At 37.6% G+C, this 20,513-nt stretch overlaps 1 protein-coding gene across 3 annotated transcripts in view; it reads left to right on the top strand.

Moving 5' to 3' along the window:
- The window catches only part of GABRB1 (gamma-aminobutyric acid type A receptor subunit beta1), a 390,116-nt gene that overhangs the window by 122,965 nt on the left and 246,638 nt on the right, over positions 1–20,513 (top strand). For all 3 annotated transcript variants that reach the window (XM_036853537.1, XM_036853539.1, XM_036853538.1), the window contains exon 4: positions 7,607–7,827. In XM_036853537.1, the coding sequence (XP_036709432.1) occupies positions 7,607–7,827 (221 nt within the window). The remainder of the gene's footprint in view (positions 1–7,606; positions 7,828–20,513) is intronic.

Genomic DNA, 20,513 nt, shown 5'->3' with positions numbered 1-20,513 from the left:
ATTCACTTGGGTCAGAAACCCTGTAGTCATCCTTGATGACCCCTTCTCTCTATCCTCCCAGATCAAAAGGTCACCCCAAATTCTGCCTTAACTATTTCTATTTTCTCTCCTCCACCTCCCCTTTAGTGCTGTGTTAACTCTGACTTCTCTGTACTCTAGGAGAATGCCAGAGCTTGTTAAGCTGCTAACCTCCTACTCAATAATCTTGTCTCTTGCAGGAGGCAGCCACTAATGAAGAAAAGTGGAATCACTCTTGAGTTCTCTGAGTATTTGAGGTGGGGGAAATTTCACACAGAGAACTGGTTACAAAGGTAATGGAAGGACTGAGAAGCCTATGGAGGCCAGGGAGACAGCTTGGAAATGAACAATGCTCAGTCTCACCTCCTAGCCTAGGGGCTCCTAGGAGGCAGGCAGGGAAGATGTATTACCCAACGTTCTCTCCTCAGCCTCTGGCGTAATACAATTTTTTCAATCTAGTCAACCATCATGACATGTTGACAGAATGAATTAGTCATTCTAATAACCTAAGATCTTTTGACTTAGAAGTTTCTAGAAAATTTTCCCTGCTTCAGGCCCAACATTTCAATATATCTTACCATGGAAACAACTTTAATTATTTGCGCTTCTGATTATTTAGGTTCTAGAATATGACATTTAAACTGTCACTGTATGAAACACAAATTTTATCATATCCTTTTCAAGAAATTGGATTCATTGTATAGAAAAAAGCGTTTTCCTATTTTAAGAAAAATGAATCTTTACAGCTTCTAAAGTAGATATTAGATCAACAATGCTGAAATTTTTTATATTATATAGTCTCAGTTTTATATATTGAGAGTCTCTGCGTTCATTGGCATCAGAACACAAGTTTGTACTCAGTTTGTCATGTCAGTGTCATATGAGCCCATGTGATTCCATAGATGACTCTCATCGGTATAAGCCCATAACTCTCAATGTTTTTGTTCATCCACAAGATTGATTCATTCCAGAATAGTTCAGAACACAACACCAGACTGAAAAAAGTCTGACTACACAGATGGATAAACCAAATGGGGCTATTAGGATGAGACAAAGGTAAAAGAAGATTATGTTCTCTGAGGCATAGTACAGGCCACAGTTAGTGAAAAAAAATCAATAAAAAATAAGAACATGGGCTTGGCAATGAGAATGCATGTATTTTAAAGATATTGTAACCAAACATGGCTAGGGAGCAAGCACAACAAATATATATTAATAGCATAATACTAGATGATAGATAAAATATTAAAAATTAACAGAAAATATGGAGATACAGTGATGCATTTCTGCTGCGGAATATACTTAACGGTGACACTGATACACAAAGCATTCATTTAGACAAGAGGTTGCATTAGAAACAGGTGTGGTGTGGTTCATTTTAATTACAGCCTAAATTGGTGTATTCATCAGGCAATTTTTCACTGAAGTTTGTTTTCATGAGATGCAAGTTGTGTGAGATTTGTTTGTTTTGTTTACCTATCCTTATAAGAAGTACTACCTATTGCCAGCATATACATTAGTTTCCAGGTTACTTTTCTTGATAACTGTCATTGTGTTTGACAGGGAATTTTCTCCATAGAAGTAAATATGTTTTCCTTCTCTCTCCTTGCTCTCTTGGTTAATAAACAAGATCAAATATGTCTCCCTCCACTTTTTTCCAGTCATTTAACATCTCCGAGTCTCAGATTTTCATAATACCTCCCTTTCTTGAAATTAGGGAGATGGGCCAGATGATTGAGGTTTTCTGGGTTTTTTAATATGTATAATTATTGCTTAATGAGATTCTGGTATGGACATCAATCAGCATAATTATTATGGCTTTTTTTGGTTGAAGGAAATAAAGATGGAATCAAATTAGCACAAGGAAAGTGAAGTTTGTTGTAATAATACAGAGAGGGTTTATAAGAGGTTGAAGTATTAAACATGTTCAGACCTCAGGAGAACTAGAAATAGGAAGCAGAAAGTATTTATGAACTTGGTCACTCATTCGCTAATGATGCTGTTTCTCCTATGGCTATTTTCCGCATCTTTCTCCATTTGTTTCTTCTTTTGCAAGCTGGCTTCCTCTTTTTATTCATAGTCTCTTCTCTCTTATAAATTCGTAATAGCAGTGCAGCGCTAGTTCTATGTCATGACCTTTGCACTTGGTCCCACAGCTCCTGTATCAGATCCTTTATCCAATAGCAAATTTCAGGGAGAGGACTTTGCTTGGTCCATCTCATTTTTTTGAGCCAGGCACAGTTTTATCACCTGCCTATGGACCAGCTGGTCTTAACTTAGACATCTACTCTTCATTCCCAAGGTGTGAGGAGGGCAGAATCATGTGATATAGAACATGGTCATGCTCAGTCAGCAGGGACTGTAGGCATGACGGTTTCCATTACAGAAGGTTCTGTAGAAGTGATGCACAGCTCTACTATATCAGCCTTTGGGGAAAGCAGCTTTAGCTTTGGAAAGAATGGATCTCAGAGTTCAATGAACTGGCATAAAAGTTTTATAAGGAACAGGGATTTGTGCTTGGGACTCCTTATGATGTATAATGTACAATCAAATCAGTGAAAGATAAAATGCAAATGTGTGCAAGGGCCTTGGTTCTTTCATATATATATATATATATATATATATATATATATATATATGAAAGTTCTCCCTTTTCTTGGGAACAGTTTGAAAAGGAGGGATTGCTCACATGATCCTTCTGAGCACATGCAATGTTACTAGATGTTAAAGCAATATTTTGCCTCTTCACTATCAAGTTAGTTTGAGATGTGTACTGACTATGGAGGCAGCTAATAAGAGACTTCACTTTTCCAGCCCACTATGAAGTCTTCTTAGAGCTCATTCTGATAAAATGCATACCTCAGTGTATTGCCTAAACCATATAACTCTTTCTCCCTCCTCTGTTGTTAGATAATTAATGGATTTTTATCAAATGATTTCTTATGCTGAAGTGGCAAATTGTAAACCATCTAATGCTGGCATCTCTTACACAAAGTTTTGAGGGATATATAAAAGTTCAAGTAGACATGTTGTTGATGATAAAGGATTTTGAAATATTTGACTGATACTAAAAAGGAAGATATTTTCATTTAAGGCAGGGTTTCATAACCTTGACATTACTGACATTTGGAGCCAGATAATTCTTTGTTGTAGGGGATGCACTGTTCAGTATATTAGGTTGGGGAGCATCCCTGGCCTTTACCCACAGATGCTAGTGTTACCGAGTCCAAGCTCTTACTTCTCGCCACACGACAGGCCAATAAATTGAGAGACGAGGTGTTGGGGCAAGGAGTAGCTACTTCATTCAGAAAGACAGAAAACTGAGAAGATGGCGGACTAGTGTCCCAAAGAACCATCTTACTTGAGTTACAATCCAACTTTTTACCTCTATATGAATGGAAAAGTGTTAAACCTTTAAAGGTCAAGCCTGGGAGGCAGAACATGAAGAAAGGGCTATTATGTATATTCCAAGCTATAGGAAACATTCTTTTACAAAGGTGCAGAGCTAGCATGCTAAGATGGGCAACAGAGCACAAAGGTTAAAACTAAAAGAATAGATCCAATATGGAGTCAGGTTTGTTCTTCTCTGTGATGTTAGTTGCACACATGGTACTCCCAGTTGTAACAACTAAAACTGTCTCCAGACATTGCTAAATGTCCTCTGGGAGACAAAATCACCCAGATTTTAAAACTACTGATCTGAAAAGAATGTTACCTTTCTCTATCTGACTTATTTCACTAAGCATAGTACCCTCCAGGTCCATCCAGGTTACAAATGGCAAAATTCCATTCTTTTTATGGCTGAGTAATATTCCATTGCATATATATATATATATATATATATATATATATATATATATATATATATATACACACACACACACACACACACACCACATCATTATCCATTCATCTGTTGATGGACATTTAAGTTGATTCCATATCTTGGAATGCTAAGTGTATGCTATCACTTATATGTGTAATCTAAAAAGTAAAACAAATGAATGAATATAACAAAACAGAAACAGACTCACAGATATAAAGAATAAGTTGGTGGTTACAAGCTGGGAGGGAGAAAGGGGGAGGGGAAAGTTAGGGGGAGGGGATTAAGAGGTACAAACTACTATGTATAAAATAAATAAGCTACAAGGATATACTGTACAACATAGGGAATATAGCCAATATTTTGTAATAACTTTAAATGGAGTATAATCTATAAAAATTTTGAATCACTATGTTGTACACCTGAAACTAATATAATATTGTAAATCAACTATACTTTAATAAAAATAAGTAAGTAAATAAATAATGTTTCCTTTATTCTCCAAAGAATTGCTTTGAGTTATTAGAAATATTTTTATTTTTTTAAACATTTTTAGATTTAAAAAGTATGGTTTTTGGAGTTTAATTGTGCGCTACTAATTTGGTATCATCTAACCTGCTTTTCCTCAATGAATCAAATTCTCTCATGCCTGAGTTAGCCTGATGAATTTCATTAGCAATCTCATACCAGTTAATCCCATTAATTTGCCTCAGTGTCGAGTCCCCTATGGCCCATAGTTTCTAAGTATGTCACACTTTCTCTCAAGGAGTAGATTGCACACTTGAGAAAGCTGGTTGAACACTTAACACACCTTGAAGAAAAATGATTTCAGCATTCTTGGCCAAAGTATTAATACCTTTTATTTCTTTCCAAAAACTTTCCATCCTCCCTGGAGTAATTGCACTTTAGGCTAATGAAGGATTAATAGAAAATCTGTTGTAACAGAGAGCAAAATACAGTAATTTTAAGCTTTTCTTTTCCATCTAAGAATAGAATACACCAAAATGATACCATAGGCTTTATTATATGCAGATGTGACTATTAATATTTAAGGTGCAGATAGAAAAAATAATTTATTTAAAATTCAGTATGTAGTTTCCCAGAGATATAGATGATAAATTCTCTCAGGGAGAATTTGCCTATCTCACAAGGTTGTGAAAACCACAGAGCACAGAGCACTTTCTAGAAGGAAATTATTGTCATGCATGTGGTAAAATATACATAGTAAGGATATAATTGCTCTGTTTTAGGTCTTCCACATTTTGCATCATTATCATCACAATTATCATTAGCTTCAAAAAAGTTTTTTAAGGTTATCAAACATCACTGGTCCATATTTCCATTTATCATAGAATCAGGTCCCAGATTAAGATAACAACCCTAGAAATGAATAAGAAGAAAACTCCTGAAAGATGCTTATTACACATCACCACTTCCCATGTAAAGACTAGCATCCATAAACTTTCCACTGAATGACTTCTTATTGCAAACAGGGTAAGTTACTGCTTTAACTGAGAAACATGGTGTGATGTTTAGTCAATATTTACTGAAAATAGAGTGAGTTGTATAGAGCAAAGATCTCACTACTTGTGTATAGTTCTCTCTTTACAGGAAACAAAATAGTTTCCAGAAAGGGAAGGGGAAAAAGTCTACACACACACACACACACACACACACTTACTTAATCTATGCAGAGATCACTCATGTTTACATTATTTTCTCCTTCCAATCTCCATTATTTACTTACCACAAACATTTTAATTATAACATTAGCTATTAGAGTATTATTTGTCATTATAATCATTTGTATTTTATAATAAGGTTTTCCTCATCACACATTAAAACTTTCTTTGTTGAGGAGAATGTGGATTAAGGATTTGCCTCTAGTCTCATTGTGAAGGAACTCCTCTGTAGCGCTCACGAGAGGGAGGCTAATGTATATTCAGCGTGAGTTAGCGGAACATGTAACCCATTGCTGATTGTGCTGAGCTAGTCATTCATTTTCTTACATTGTCTGATTTACAAACAAGACCCCAAAAACAAGACTTACAAGACAGACAATTGCTTACTTTCATGGTTACCAGGGTCCTTCTTCCTACAGGTTCTTTTATAAACATCTCTTTAAAAGTGGAAATGCTTATGAAAACGAATACGTACACTCCAAATAATCTGGAAGTATGATATTCATCTTTAAATAACAACAAACAATTTTTGAAGACAATATATTTGTTTAGCATGTTAGTTTCTAAAGTACTTGCACCATAATTCTCCCAAGTAATGCTTTCAATAAGCAAGTAAAATGCTATTATTTTTATTTTAGAAATGAGACATCTGACATATAAGGGGTTAAGTTAGTTGCTCATGGTTACATAGCTCTACATGTGGTAGATTTTGGAATGGAGGTGTTTTAGAATCTAAGGCCCAGAATCTGTTCAATTCATTGTCCTCCAAAAAGATATGATGTTAAGAGCTTGAAGAGGATGCAAATGCAGATGTTAGCAATTGAGAAGAGAATTGTGTATAACCCTGTGGGTTCTCTTTTTCTGTTAAATGAAGGTAAGGTGGAAGGAGGTTTCAGACCTATAAAAAGGATATTGCATGATTAGTAGCAAAGAGCAAATGTCCTTGTCATTGAACAAGAAAGAATGGCTTTGAATTATTGCAAGATTATTTCTGAGTAAACAGTGTAAGCATTCTTGAATATAGTGGTTAAAGGACATTGGAACTCATTATCCAGAACAAATATTGTCTTATCATTTAAGATATTTCAGAAATGCATAAATATCCATATAGGTATCTAGATGAAGTTCAGTTTGCCCAGATGTAAGACATGATCGGAACCAATGCTTCCCAAACAGTGGTATATATAACAATGGCAGTACACAGAGTTGTGCAGGAGTTATGACATGTTTTCTTAATTGTTGCTAAAGCATCCAGCTAAAGCTATTGACAGATAAATATCCTTTAAAAGAAAAAGTGAACCTTCTGTTTTTATGATATTGGGACTGTATCTTAAGTCTTTATGATTTTACTGCTACCTCTTATTCTTTTAATGGACAATTACACTTTGTATTAATAGAGTTCTTTAAAAACAGACAACAAAAGCCTAAGATAATCTTCACCATTCCTCTCCTGTGAGCTTGACACATTTATTGAGCCCAAATCTTCCTGTCTCTCATTGCCAGGGGAAATCTGGGCAGAAAGAGAAGTGCAAAGGTACGTCCTTAGTGTAACCTTTTACAAGAGATGGGGAAACAAACTCGAGTACAAACCCGTCTCTGAACTCAAACCAATTCCTGAATCAAGCAGTACTATAAATACAATATCCAGAGGTAGATTTTTGTGAACATGAGTCTATAGGTACAACTTCCCTTTACAGCCTTCCCCATGATATCATTACCTTAACGTCAAACCTTAAAATTCAATTAAATGGATTTACTCTATATTGGTGCAAATGCTTCTGCATGCATTCAATTATTGCACTAGTACTTCTAACCTATTGGTTGCCCTATACTTGGAGGTGCAAATTTAAATATATTCAAATGTAACCTTGTAGAGGAGGTTGGTGAGTCAACCTAGCACAAGGAGATCAGCTCGGTGCTTTGTGACCACAGAATGGTGAGTCTCTAGGTATCCACAGTACCACATGCTATCACATTCTTACCAAAAAGGCTTTTAGATGATGATAATGATGATGATGATGATGATGATGATGATGATGGTGATGACGGTAAAATTCTTTTTTCGGTTTCCTTTTTTTTGCAGGATTATACACTCACCATGTATTTCCAGCAGTCTTGGAAAGACAAAAGGCTTTCTTATTCTGGAATCCCACTAAACCTCACGCTAGACAACAGGGTAGCTGACCAACTCTGGGTACCAGACACCTACTTTCTGAATGACAAGAAATCATTTGTGCATGGGGTTACAGTGAAAAATCGAATGATCCGACTGCATCCTGATGGAACAGTTCTCTACGGACTCCGGTAAACAGCTTTGTGTTGCATGTTTTACTGTTGTTGTTCATGTTGTTGTTTAATTTTTACTCTTGGAAATGGACAGAGGGGGAGAAAGGCAAGTAGGTGAATATATAGGCTCTTTAATCTTTATAATAAAATTATATTAAAGTTCAGAAAATCTCTTTAGAACAATTCGAGCTAAATCTAGACAACTTTGTCCATCAAAGGAAAGTGAATTTTTTTGCCGTGACCCTCAAATAATAAACATAGTAATAAGAATATGTGTTTTTGTTAGACAGATTTCACATCCAGCTTATTCTAGAAGTTACATAATTTTTTTTAGCCAATTGTTTGATTATCTTCGGTCCACACAGACTCAATTACAATGTGTTCTAGGTATTCTGTATAGCTACTTAATTATGAAATGGAATTGAGAAACAACATTTTGAAGAAATAGGAAAATATTTTGTGGTGACTTTTAGAAGATGCAAAGTGATTTTATTCCCTTAAATCTCTTATGTTTTCATTTTTATTTTCATGTATGTGATCCACATTAAATTAATTTTTGTGTTTCTTATGAGGTAGGGATTGAGGTTCATTTTTTTCCATATGGCTATACAGTTATTCTAGTACCATTTATTGAAAAGACTTTGCTTTTCCCTTCAGATAGTGTTGGTACCTTTGACTGAATAATTGGGGGTCTATTTCTAGGATTTATTTTGTTCACTGTTCTTTTTGTCCGTCCTTAGACAGTATCACACTATTTAATTACCATAGCTATTTGTTAAGTTATGAAGTCACATAATGTAAGTCCTTCAACTTTATACTGACTGTCTAAAATTGCTTTGGAAATTCTAGGTTCTTTGCATCACCCTATAACTTTTAGGATCAACTTGTTGATTTCTACCCAAAAAAGTCTGCTGGGCTTATAATTGAGTGCATTGAATCTATAGATCAGTTTGGGGAGAATTGACAATTTAAAATTATCAGGTTTTCTAACCATGAATATATCTTTATTTGTTTATGTTACCTTTAATTTCTATCAACAATGTTTTGCACCACAGTGTGTTTTGTTTCATTTATTTTTTTAAAGAATCAAGTATAAAAGAGGTATTATACACTTATAGAGGTCTGTTACGAACCATCAGGTAGTAAAGGATTGATTAAAACTTTTAGGCTACAGTTCATATCAGCTACCAGTTTTACCAAAGAAATATCTGAATTGTAACATGTTATTGTAGGATGCGAAGAGTGGTGGTTCTTTAACCTTTGTTAATCTTTGTGATCCCTTTGAGAAGCTGATGAAATTTTCCTATTATTTTAGAGTATTCATAAGCACCCTAAAATCCTTTTATATGGCATCAATGCCAAGCTAAAACTGTAGGTAAGGGCCAACAGTCTACAATTAATGTGTGTCCAATATCCAAAAACAAAATGCAAGTGAAAGGAATGTATCTGTGATAAAACTTTTTTTTTTAACATCTTTAATGGAGTATAATTGCTTAACATTGTTGCCTTAGTTATCTGGATAAAACAAAATGAATCAGCTATATGCATACGTATATCCCCATATACCCTCCCTCTTGCGTCTCCCTCCCACCCTTCCTATCCCACCCTCTAGGTGGTCACAAAGCACCGAGCTGATCTCCCTGTGCTAGGCAGAAGCTACCCACTAGCTATCTATTCTACATTTGGTAGTGTATATATGTACATGCCACTCTCTCACTTCGTCCCAGCTTACCCTTCCCCCTCCCCATGTGTTCAAATCCATTCTCTACGTCTGCGTCTTTATTCCTGTCTTGCCCCTAGGTTCTTCAGACACTTTTTTTTTTTTTAGATTACATATATATGTGTTAGCATACAGTATTTGTTTTTCTCTTTCTGACTTACTTCACTCCGTATGACAGACTCAAGGTCCATTCACCTCACTACAAATAACTCAACTTTCTTTCTTTTTCTGGCTGAGTAATATTCCATTGTATATATGTGCCATATCTTCTTTATCCATTCATCTGTCAGTGGACACTTAGGTTGCTTCCATGTCCTGGCTATTGTAAATAGAGCTGCAGTGAACACTGTGGTACATGACTCTTTTTGAATTATGGTTTTCTCAAGGTATATACCCAGTAGTGGGATTGCTGGGTTGTATGGTAGTTCTATTTTTAGTTTTTTAAGGAATCTCCATACTGTTCTCCATAGTGGTTGTATCAATTTACATTCCCACCAACAGTGCAAGAGGGTTCCCTTTCTCCACACCCTCTCCAGCATTTATTCTTTGTAGATGTTTTGATGATGGCCATTCTGACTGGTGTGAGGTGATACCTCATTGTAGTTTTGATTCGCATTTCTCTACTGATTAGTGATGTTGAGCATCCTTTCATGTGTTTTTTGGCAATCTATATATCTTCTTTGGAGAATTGTTTATTTAGGTCTTCTGCCCATTTTTGGATTGGGTTGTTTGTTTTTTTGATGTTGAGCTGCACAAGCTGCTTGTATATTTTGGAGATTAATCTATTGTCACTTGCTTCGTTTGCAAATATTTTCTCCCATTCTGAGGGCTGACTTTTCATCTTGTTTATGGTTTCCTTTGTTGTTCCAAAGCTTTTAAGTTTCATTAGGTCCCACTTTTTTATTTTTGTTTTTATTTCCATTTCTCTAGGAGGTGTGTCAAAAAGGATTTGCTGTGATTTATGTCATAGAGTGTTCTGCCTATGTTTTCCTCTAAGAGTTTTATAGTGTCTGGCCTTATATTTAGATCTTTCATCCATTTTGAGTTTATTTTTGTGTATGGTGTTAGGGAGTGTTTTAATTTTATTCTTTTACAAGTAGCTTCCCAGTTTTCCCAACACCACTTACTGAAGAGGCTGTCTTTTCTCCATTGTATATTCTTGCCCCCTTTATCAAAGATAAGGTGGCCATATGTGTGTGGGTTTATCTCTGGGCTTTCTTTCCTGTTCCATTGGTCTATATTTCTGTTTTTGTGCCAGTACCATACTGTCTTGCTTACTGTAGTTTTGTAGTATAGTCTGAAGTCATGGAGCCTGATTCATCCAGCTCCGTTTTTCTTTCTCAAGATTGCTTTTGTTATTTGGGGTCTTTTGTGTTTCCATACAAATTGTGAAATTTTTTGTTCTACTTCTGTGAAAAATGCCCTTGGTAGTTTGATAGGGATTTCATTGAATCTGTAGATTGCTTTGGGTAGTATAGTCATTTTCACAATGTTGATTCTTCCAATCCAAGAACATGGTATATCTCTCCATCTGTCTGTATCATGTTTAAATTCTTTCATCAGTGTCTTATAGTTTTCTGCATACAGGCCTTTTGTCTCTGAAGGTAGGTTTATTCCTAAGTATTTTATTCTTTTTGTTGCAATGGTAAATGGGAGTGTTTTCTTAATTTCTCTTTCAGATTTTTCATCATTAGTGTATAGGAATGCAAGAGATTTCTGTGCATTAATTTTGTATCCTGCTACTTTACCAAATTCATTGATTAGCTCTTGTAGTTTTCTGGTAGCATCTATCGGATTCTCTATGCATAGTATCATGTCATCTGCAAACAGTGACAGTTTACTTCTTTTCCGATTTGGATTCCTTTTATTTCTTTTTCTTCTCTGATTGCTGTGGCTAAAACTTCCAAAACTATGTTGAATAATAGTGGTGAGAGTGGGCAACCTTGTCTTGTTCCTGATCTTAGTGGAAATGGTTTCAGTTTTTCATCAACTCAACCTCATCATTGAGAACAATGTTGGCTGTGGGTTTGTCATATATGGCCTTTATTATGTTGATGTAAGTTCACACTATGCCTACTTTCTGGGGGGTTTTTGTCATAAATGGGTGTTGAATTTTGTCAAAAGCCTTTTCTGCATCTATTGAGATTATCATATGTTTTTTATCCTTCAGTTTGTTAATATGGTGTATCACATTGATTGATTTGCATATATTGAAGAATCCTTGCAATCCTGGGATAAACAGCACTTGATGGTGGTGAATGATCCTTTTAATGTGCTGTTGGATTATGTTTGCTAGTATTCTGTTGAGGATTTTTGCATGTATGTTCATCAGTGATATTGGCCTGTAGTTTTCTTTTTTTGTGACGTCTTTGTCTGGTTTTGGTATCAGGGTGATGGTGGCCTCATAGAATGAGTTTGGGAGTGTTCCTTCCTCTGCTATATTTTGAAAGAGTTTGAGAATAATAGGTGTTAGCTCTTCTCTAAATGTTTGATAGAATTTGCCTGTGAAGCCATCTGGTCCCGGGCTTTTGTTTGTTGGAAGATTTTTAATCACAGTCTCAATTTCAGGGCTTGTGATTGGTCTGTTCATATTTTCTATTTCTTCCTGGTTCAGTCTCAGAAGGCTGTGCTTTTCTAAGAATTTGTCCATTTCTTCCAGGTTGTCCATTTTATTGACATATAGTTGCTTGTAGTCATCTCTCACAATCCTGTGTATTTCTGCAGTGTCACTTGTTACTTCTCCTTTTTCATTTCTAATTCTGTTGATTTGTGTCTTCTCTTTTTTTTTTTTTTTTTGATGAGCCTGGCTAACGGTTTATCAATTTTGTTTATCTTCTCTAAGAACCAGCTTTTAGTTTTATTGAGCTTTACTATTGTTTCCTTCATTCTTTGTTCACTTATTTCTGATCTGATCTTTATGATTTCTTTCCTTCTGCTAACTTTGGGGTTTCTTGTTCTTCTTTGTCTAATTGCTTTAGTGTAAGGATAGGTTGTTTATTTGAGATGTTTCTTGTGGTAGGGTTGTATTGCTATAAACTTCCCTCTTAGAACTGTTTTGCTGCATCCCATAGGTTTTGGGTCGTCGTGTTTTCATTGTCCTTTGTTTCTAGGTAATTTTTGATTTCCTCTTTGATTTCTTCAGTGATCTCTTAGTTATTTAGTAGTGTATTGTTTAGCCTCCATGTGTTTGTATTTTTTTGCAGTTTTTTTCCCGTAATTGATATCTAGCCTCATAATGTTGCATTTTGAAAAAGATACTTGATATGATTACAATTTTCTTAAATTTACCAAGGCTTGATTTGTGACCCAAGATATGGTCTATCCTGCTGGGGTATGTTCCATGAGCACTTGAGAAGAAAGTGTATTCTGTTGTTTTTGGATGGAAGGTCCTATAAATATAAATTAAGTCCATCTTGTTTAATGTGTCATTTAAAGCTTGTGTTTCCTTATTTATTTTCATTTTGGTTGATCTGTCCATTGGTGAAATTGAGGTGTTAAAGTCCCCTACTATTATTGTGTTACTGTCGATTTCCCCTTTATGGTTGTTAGCATTTGCCTTATGTATTGAGGTGCTGCTATGTTGGGTGCATAAATATTTACAATTGTTATATCTTCTTCTTGGATTGATCCCTTGATCATTATGTAGTGTCCTACATTGTCTCTTGTAATAGTCTTTATTTTAAAGTCTATTTTATCTGATATGAGAATTGCTACTCCAGCTTTCTTTTGAATTCCAATTGCATGCAATATCTCTTTCCCTCTCCTCACTTTCAGTCTGTATGTGTCCCTAGGTCTTAAGTGGGTCTCTTGTAGACAGCATATATACAGGCCTTGTTTTTATATTCATTCAGCCAGTCTATGTCTTTTGGTTGGAGCATTTAATCCATTCACATTTAATGTAATTATCAATCTGTATGTTCCTATTACCATTTTCTTAATTGTTTTGGGTTTGCTTTTGTAGGTGTTTTCCTTCTCTTGTGTTTCCTGCCTAGAGAAGTTTCTTTAGCATTTGTTGTAACGTTGGTTTGGTGGTGCTGAATTCTCTTACCTTTTGCTTGTCTATAAAGCTTTTAATTTCTCTGTCAAATCTGAATGAGATACTTGCTGGTTAGAGTAATCCTGGTTGTAGGTTTTTCCCTTTCATCACTTTAAAGATGTCCTGCCACTCCCTTCTGGCTTGCAGAGTTTCTGCTGAAAACTCAGCTGTTAACCTTATGGGGATTCCCTTGTATGTTATTTGTTGCTTTTCCCTTGCTGCTTTTAATATTTTTTCTGTGTGTTTAATTTTTGATAGTTTGATTAATATGTGTCTTGGTGTGTTTCTCTTTGGGTTTACCCTGTTTGGAACTCTCTGCTCTTCCTGGACTTGACTGACTATTTCCTTTCCCGTGTTAAGGATGTTTTCGAGTAAAATCTCTTCAAATATTTTCTCAGACCCTTTCTTTTTCTCTTCTTCTTCTGGAAACCCTATAATTCGAATGTTGGTGCATTTAATATTGTCCCAGAGGTCTCTGAGGCTGTCCTCAATTCTTTTCATTCTTTTTTCTTTATTCTGCTCTGTGGTAGTTATTTCCACTATTATATCTTCTAGGTCACTTATCCATTCTTCTGCCTCAGGTATTCTGCTACTGATTCCTTCTAGAGAATTTTTTATTTCATTTATTGTGTTTTTCATCATTGTTTGTTTGCTCTTTAGTTCTTCTAGGTCCTTATTAAACGTTTCTTCTATTTTCTCCATTCTATTTCCAAGATTTTGGATCATCTGCTGCATATTTCTCTGTCTTCTCATTTTGCTTAACTTACTGTGTTTGTGGTCTCCTTTTTCGCACGCTGCAGGTTCATAGTTCCCGTTGTTTATGGTGTTTGCCCCCAGGGGGTAAGGTTGGTTCGGTGGACTGTGTAGGCTTCCTGGTGGAGGGGACTGGTGCCTGTGTTCTGGTGGGTGTGGCTGGATCTTGTCTTTCTGGTGGGAAGGACCGTGTCCGGTGGTGTGTTTTGGGGTATCTGTGAACATTATGATTTTAGGCAGCCTCTCTGCTAAAGGGTGGGGTTGTGTTCCTGTCTTGCTAATTGTTTGGCCTGGGGTGTCCAGCACTGAAGCTTGCTGGTTGTTGAGTGGACCTGGGTCTTAGCATTGAGACAGAGATCCCTGGGAGAGCTCTTGCCAATTGATATTACGTGGGGCCGGGAGGTCTCTGGTGGTCCAATGTCCTGAACTCGGCTCTCCCACCCCAGAGGTTCAGGCCTGACAGCCAGCTGGAGCACCAAGACCCTGTCAGCCACACGGCTCAGAAGAAAAGGGAGAAAAAAAAAAGAAAGAAAGAAAAATAAAATAATATAAAATAAAATAACATCATTAGAATAAAAAGTTTAAAAAAAATTTTTAAAGTAATAAAAAAATAGAAGTGAGCAATGAAACCAATAAACAAATCCACCAATGACAACAAGCACTAAAAACTGAACTAAGATAAACATGAAAATCAGAAACTGGTCAGTCACATACAGCAAACCCCAAGTCTACAGTTGCTCCTAAAGTCCACAGCCTCAGTTTTGGAATGATTCATTGTCTATTCAGGTATTCCACAGATGCAGGGTACATCAAGTTGATTGTGGAGATTTAATCCGCTGCTCCTGTGGCTGCATGGAGAAATTTCCCTTTCTCTTCTTTGTTCGCACAGCTCCTGGGGTCCAACTTTGGATTTGGCCCTGCCTCTGCATGTAGGTCACCCTCTGGCATCTGTTCTTTGCCCAGCCAGGAGGGGGTTAAAGGAGTGGCTGATTAAGGGGTTCTGGTTCACTCAGTCTGGGAGGGATGGATGCGTACAGAATGCAGGGCAAGCCTGCGGGGTAGAAACCAGCGTGATGTTGCAACAGCCTGAGGCATACCATGTGTTCTCCCGGGGACGTTGTCCCTGGATCACGGGACCCTGGCAGTGGCGGGCTGCACAGGCTCCCAGGAGGGGAGGTGTGGATAGTGACCTGTGCTTGCACACAGGCTTCTTGGTGGCTGCAGTAGCAGCCTTAGCATTTCATGTCCGTCTCTGGTGTCCATGTTGATAGCCGTGGCTCGCGCCCATCTCTGGAGCTTGTTTAGGCGGCGCTCTGAATCCCCTCTCCTCGTGCACCCCAAAACAATGGTCTCTTGCCTCTTAGGCAGTTCCAGACTTTTTCCCAGACTCCCTCCCGACTAGCTATGGTGCACTAGCCCCCTTCAGGCTGTGTTCATGCATCCAACCCCAGTCCTCTCCCTGGGATCTGACTTCTGAGTCTCGAGCTTCAGCTCCCATCCCCCACCCACCCTGGTGATGAGCAGACAAGCCTCTCAGGCTGGTGAGTGCTGGTCGACACCGATCCTCTGTGCGGGAATCTCTCCACTTTGCCCTCTGCACCCCTGATGCTGCGCTCTCCTCCGTGGCTCCGAAGCTTCCCCCCTTCTGCTACCCCCCATCTCCGCCAGTGAAGGGGCTTCCTAGTGTGTGGAAACTTTTCCTCCTTCAAAACTCCCTCCCAGAGGTGCAGGTCCCGTCCCTATTCTTTTGTCTCTGTTTTTCCTTTTTTCTTTTGCCCTACCCTGGTACGTGGGGAGTTTCTTGCCTTTTGGGAAGTCTGAGGTCTTCTGCCAGCGTTCAGTAGGTGTTCTCTAGGAGTTGTTCCATGTGTAGATGTATTTTTGATGTATTTGTGGGGAGGAAGGTGATCTCCGTGTCTTACTCCTCTGCCATCTTGAAGGTCCTCCCTGTGATATAACTTTTGAACTTATCCTAATGGTTGGCTATTTAGTTGATAGCTTTGGTCTTCATTTGCACAGTAAAATAGCTTCAGTTGTTGCTGGCAAAATGATCTTTGGAATTTTCCCACTCTTTCAGTACCCCAGGAGCTGTCAACTCTAGTTAAAAATCTCTGACCTAAAATCTTCTCAGAAAAATGGTGAAATAAACTAACAAGTCCCTTGAGTGTATTGATATTACTACAGATGAAATCTACTCATCCAAGGGCAGTGGTGGTCATTAGTGATGGTTCATACAATGGAAATCAGTTGTAATTTTTCTATTACCTATGTAGCTTCTATCACATATAACTAAGGTATAAAGTGATGAATTATCCTTCTAAAGTTTTCTAAGAGAATAATTCCGTGACCCAACTTAGCAGGCTGATCGACTACAGGTATATTCACTGTATGTGATTACTCAAAAGTGTATAAAAAGTTGTTTTGTTAAAAAAAAAAAAGACAACTCAATTTTTTGCAAGCAAGAATGTGGGTTGCAGTCTCAGTTTATAGAGTCTCACTTCAGGCATTTTCTAAATTATTGGCAGTCTCTAGCAATGGCAATGCTGCAAAGGAAGAAAAATATCTGAGAACGATGAATTTGAATATATCTCATTTTAAAATGAGAAAACTGAGGCATAAAAAGGGGAGGGGCCTGATCTAAGGGCACAACAAATGATAGAATTAGGACTAAATTCCAGATTTCCTGATTCCCATACCTGTGCTTTTCTCACCCCACTGTCTTTCAGATGCATTTAAAGTCAATACCTTCTTCCAAGTTGCATAGCATTGCTTTCTCCTTTTTGGAGCCAACCCAGGCCTTTGTAGCTAGGATCCTGCCAACAGATCTCTCCAAGAAAAACACAAATGCTTCATCTATTATTGGACTCTGATCTGTTTCTGGCATTGGCTGTCTTCATAAGAGCCTCACACCAGTCTGATATCTCTCCCCTCCTTCCCATATTCCTCTCTACCTCTTCCCTCACAGATTTGGTTTTCTTTTCCCTAGTGGTTATAAATATCCCGGAGAAACCATGAGGTATAACTGGTATGATAACTGGAGTCAGAGGACCAAAGTTGGGCTCAAACTCTATACCATTTTCTGATTGCTTGACCTTAAATAAGTTATATAAATTTACTGACCCTTAGTTTTATCATGTGCAACAATGGACTAAGGAAGTTCTAGTGAAATAATGAATATGTTAATACATGTAAATTCTAAGTTGTTATATTTTTGTAAAGTTGTTGTGCCTGATATTGCCTTACTAGGTACTGGAAAAGCTGTGTGCTGAGGGTGGTTCTCTAACTCCCAGGTGTGTCAGTGACCAGAACAGAGATACAGCTGTCCAATTAAGAAAACATTCACTGAGTGCCAGTATGTACAATACACCCACTATTCTGGCCCTGGGAATAATTCTCCAGAAACCTTGTAGAAATTTGTCATTGTGACAGAGTGGAAGCACCTGGGACTTTGAGTCAAAGAAACATGTAGCCTGACTAGTTTGTGCCCTTCAGTAAGCTATTTCCTCTCTCTTGGCTTTCGATAACTCAGCCTTAAAGAGAAAGGAATTAGACAAAATCATCCCTAAATTCTCTGTCAAATCTAAATTTCAGTGCTTCTATGATCCTATATTATGGCTTGTTCATATTCATTCCTCTGATATAACATTTTCTAGGCTTAGAAAGCACAATTGGCACTTTTTTCTTTGTAGTTGCCTTTTCAGGAATAACCGCCATATATCACTTCCTAAACACAGGCACTAGAAAATCCTTATAGTATAACATAGGTGTTGACATATTTATGGCTGTACTTATTGTAGACAAGGAATCAGGAGAATGAAACTTCCTGCCTCATCCATAAGTCCAGATATAGTCATCATGAAATGATACCATGCATTAATGGGTTGTTTTTAACAATTATGGGGTCAATGGGATTTTCTGAACGCACCTGAAAGCCTCTTTAACTGGGGACTCCATAATCATAAGACCATATCAATAAATTGAATCAAATTTTGCTATATTCAAACTCAATATGAGATGCTATAACCTAGTTTATATAAAGGCACAAGAATAGAGTTAGCTGTTTGCTATTTTTGTGAACTATGTCAAATCATATTTTATACCCCAGAGATGGCACACAGTTGTGTAAACACTCTAAAATGACAGAGTGATGTCTGATGGGGGTCTGGTGCTTCTAGAAGAGCCAGGCTACTGTGCAACAGGCATTCAGTACATAGAAGAAACTACATTCCATTGTGCTTCTTACTCTCAGATTTCCCTTGCTGCGACAAAATGTGTCACACCAAGGAATAACCCTGCAATCATGATTACTTCCTATTCCACTTTGCCAGGAATCTAAATAAAGGATGGATGTCTGAGATGTGCTGTAAGATGTGGCAGGAGATGGGACTTACATCCATGGTCCACGAGCCCTCCACCCTGCTCCTCTCAAGGCATATAATGTCACTTCCTTTCTTACTCAAAAGTGGAGACTAAATATCAACTCCCTCAATGTCACAGTTCAAATCCTTAAAATTCTTCTGTCTTTCCTCCCTTCCTTCCATTTAACTCTGAGGAAGATTTTCTCTTCTTTCTAAGGCTAATCTCGCCATATACACATTTATCTTATTGCTGGACGCCCTTCAGAATTTGCTCCTCTTTTTAATTAAATCTTCAGTCTTTCCTCTGCTGGCTCCTTCTCTCTGATTTTCTCTTCAAGCACCACTCCTCAAATAGCTTTGGTTTCCTCTACTTCCTCACCACCCATTTACTCCTTAGGCTCCAAAAACATGGCTCCCAGCCATGCTCCTTTCCTAAAACAGCTCTGTCAAAATTTACCAGAGCCATTGCTGGTTCTGTTTATAGTCTTGACTTCTCTGAACGATTTTTTTTAAATTAATTAATTAATTTTATTTATTTTATTTTTGACTGTGCTGGGTCTTCATTGTTGCACACGGGCTTTCTCTAGTTGTGGCGAGCAGGGGCTACTCTTTGTTGCGGTGCACAGGCTTCTCATTGCGGTGGCTTCTCTTGTTGTGAAGCACGGGCTCTAGGCACATGGGCTTCAGTAGTTGTGGCTCATGGGCTCAGTAGTTGTGGCTCGCGGGCTCTAGAACGCAGGCTCAGTAGTTGTGGCGCACGGGCTTAGTTGCTCCACGGCATGTGGGATCTTTCCAGACCAGGGATCAAACCCAAGTCCCCTGCATTGGCAGGCGGACTCCTAACCACTGCACGGCAGGCGTATTCTTAGCCACTGCACCACCAGGGAAGTCCCTCTCTGAATGATTTAAGAGTGATGATTGACCTTGACTGTAGGATTTCCAAGATTCAGCACAAGTTTTTCATTATTCTTGTTCTTCTGTCTTTTTGCTGTTCTATCACTGTTTCTTCTGTTGCCTCTAATTGTGAACTAGAGGGGTTCCTTGAATTTTGAACAACTCATTGAATTTAACAGATCAAATATCTAGACTATAAAATCACTGAGCTCAGAAAAATATTTGGAATCACTTACTGAGCATCTGTATGTGGGTGCTTGCCCTGCCAGTTATTCCTGACATAACCCCTATTTCATATTATCTGTTTTTCCTAAAACCAGCTCTTCCTCCTTGCACAGCTGCTAACAAAAGTCATCGTCCTCCCGGTCAGTAAGCATAAACTTGTAGGCATCTTTGACTCTATATCTCTTTTGTCCCAAGATGCAATCTGTTGCTTCTACTCCACTCTATCTCGACCATCTCCATTCCCAAGCCACTTCCGTCACCTCAATTAACATCACCACTATTGGTCACTTCCTGGCCAGCTTCCTATCTTAATTTTACTTGTTCTCATCACTGTCATAGTATTTTTCCTATAGTACTCATATCAATCACATATACACACACATACAAAAACCTAACAATGTCACTACAGTCCCCATAAAATTAAGTTTTCCTTCTCCTATATGGAATCTGAGACCCTCTGCATATGACCAAAATCTTTCAAACATTTCCTTCCTCCATGAAGCCTAAACTTTTATAAAACCATTTACTTATTTCTCTAAACAAATCTAGGGCATTTCAAATTCAAATATGTCCCAAATTTGCCAAGATCATATTTATACTAAAAAACTATTAGTTGTTATCTGAAATTCACATTTAACTGGGCATCCTGTATTTCATCTGGCAACCCTCCAGCCCTGCTAAAATTCCCTCCCTTCTCTATCCCCTGACAGTTTCCTCA

This window comes from Balaenoptera musculus, chromosome 5 (genome assembly GCF_009873245.2).
Source record: "Balaenoptera musculus isolate JJ_BM4_2016_0621 chromosome 5, mBalMus1.pri.v3, whole genome shotgun sequence".
NCBI lineage: Eukaryota > Metazoa > Chordata > Mammalia > Artiodactyla > Balaenopteridae > Balaenoptera > Balaenoptera musculus.
This window is presented reverse-complemented; position numbering and strand designations above follow the sequence as displayed.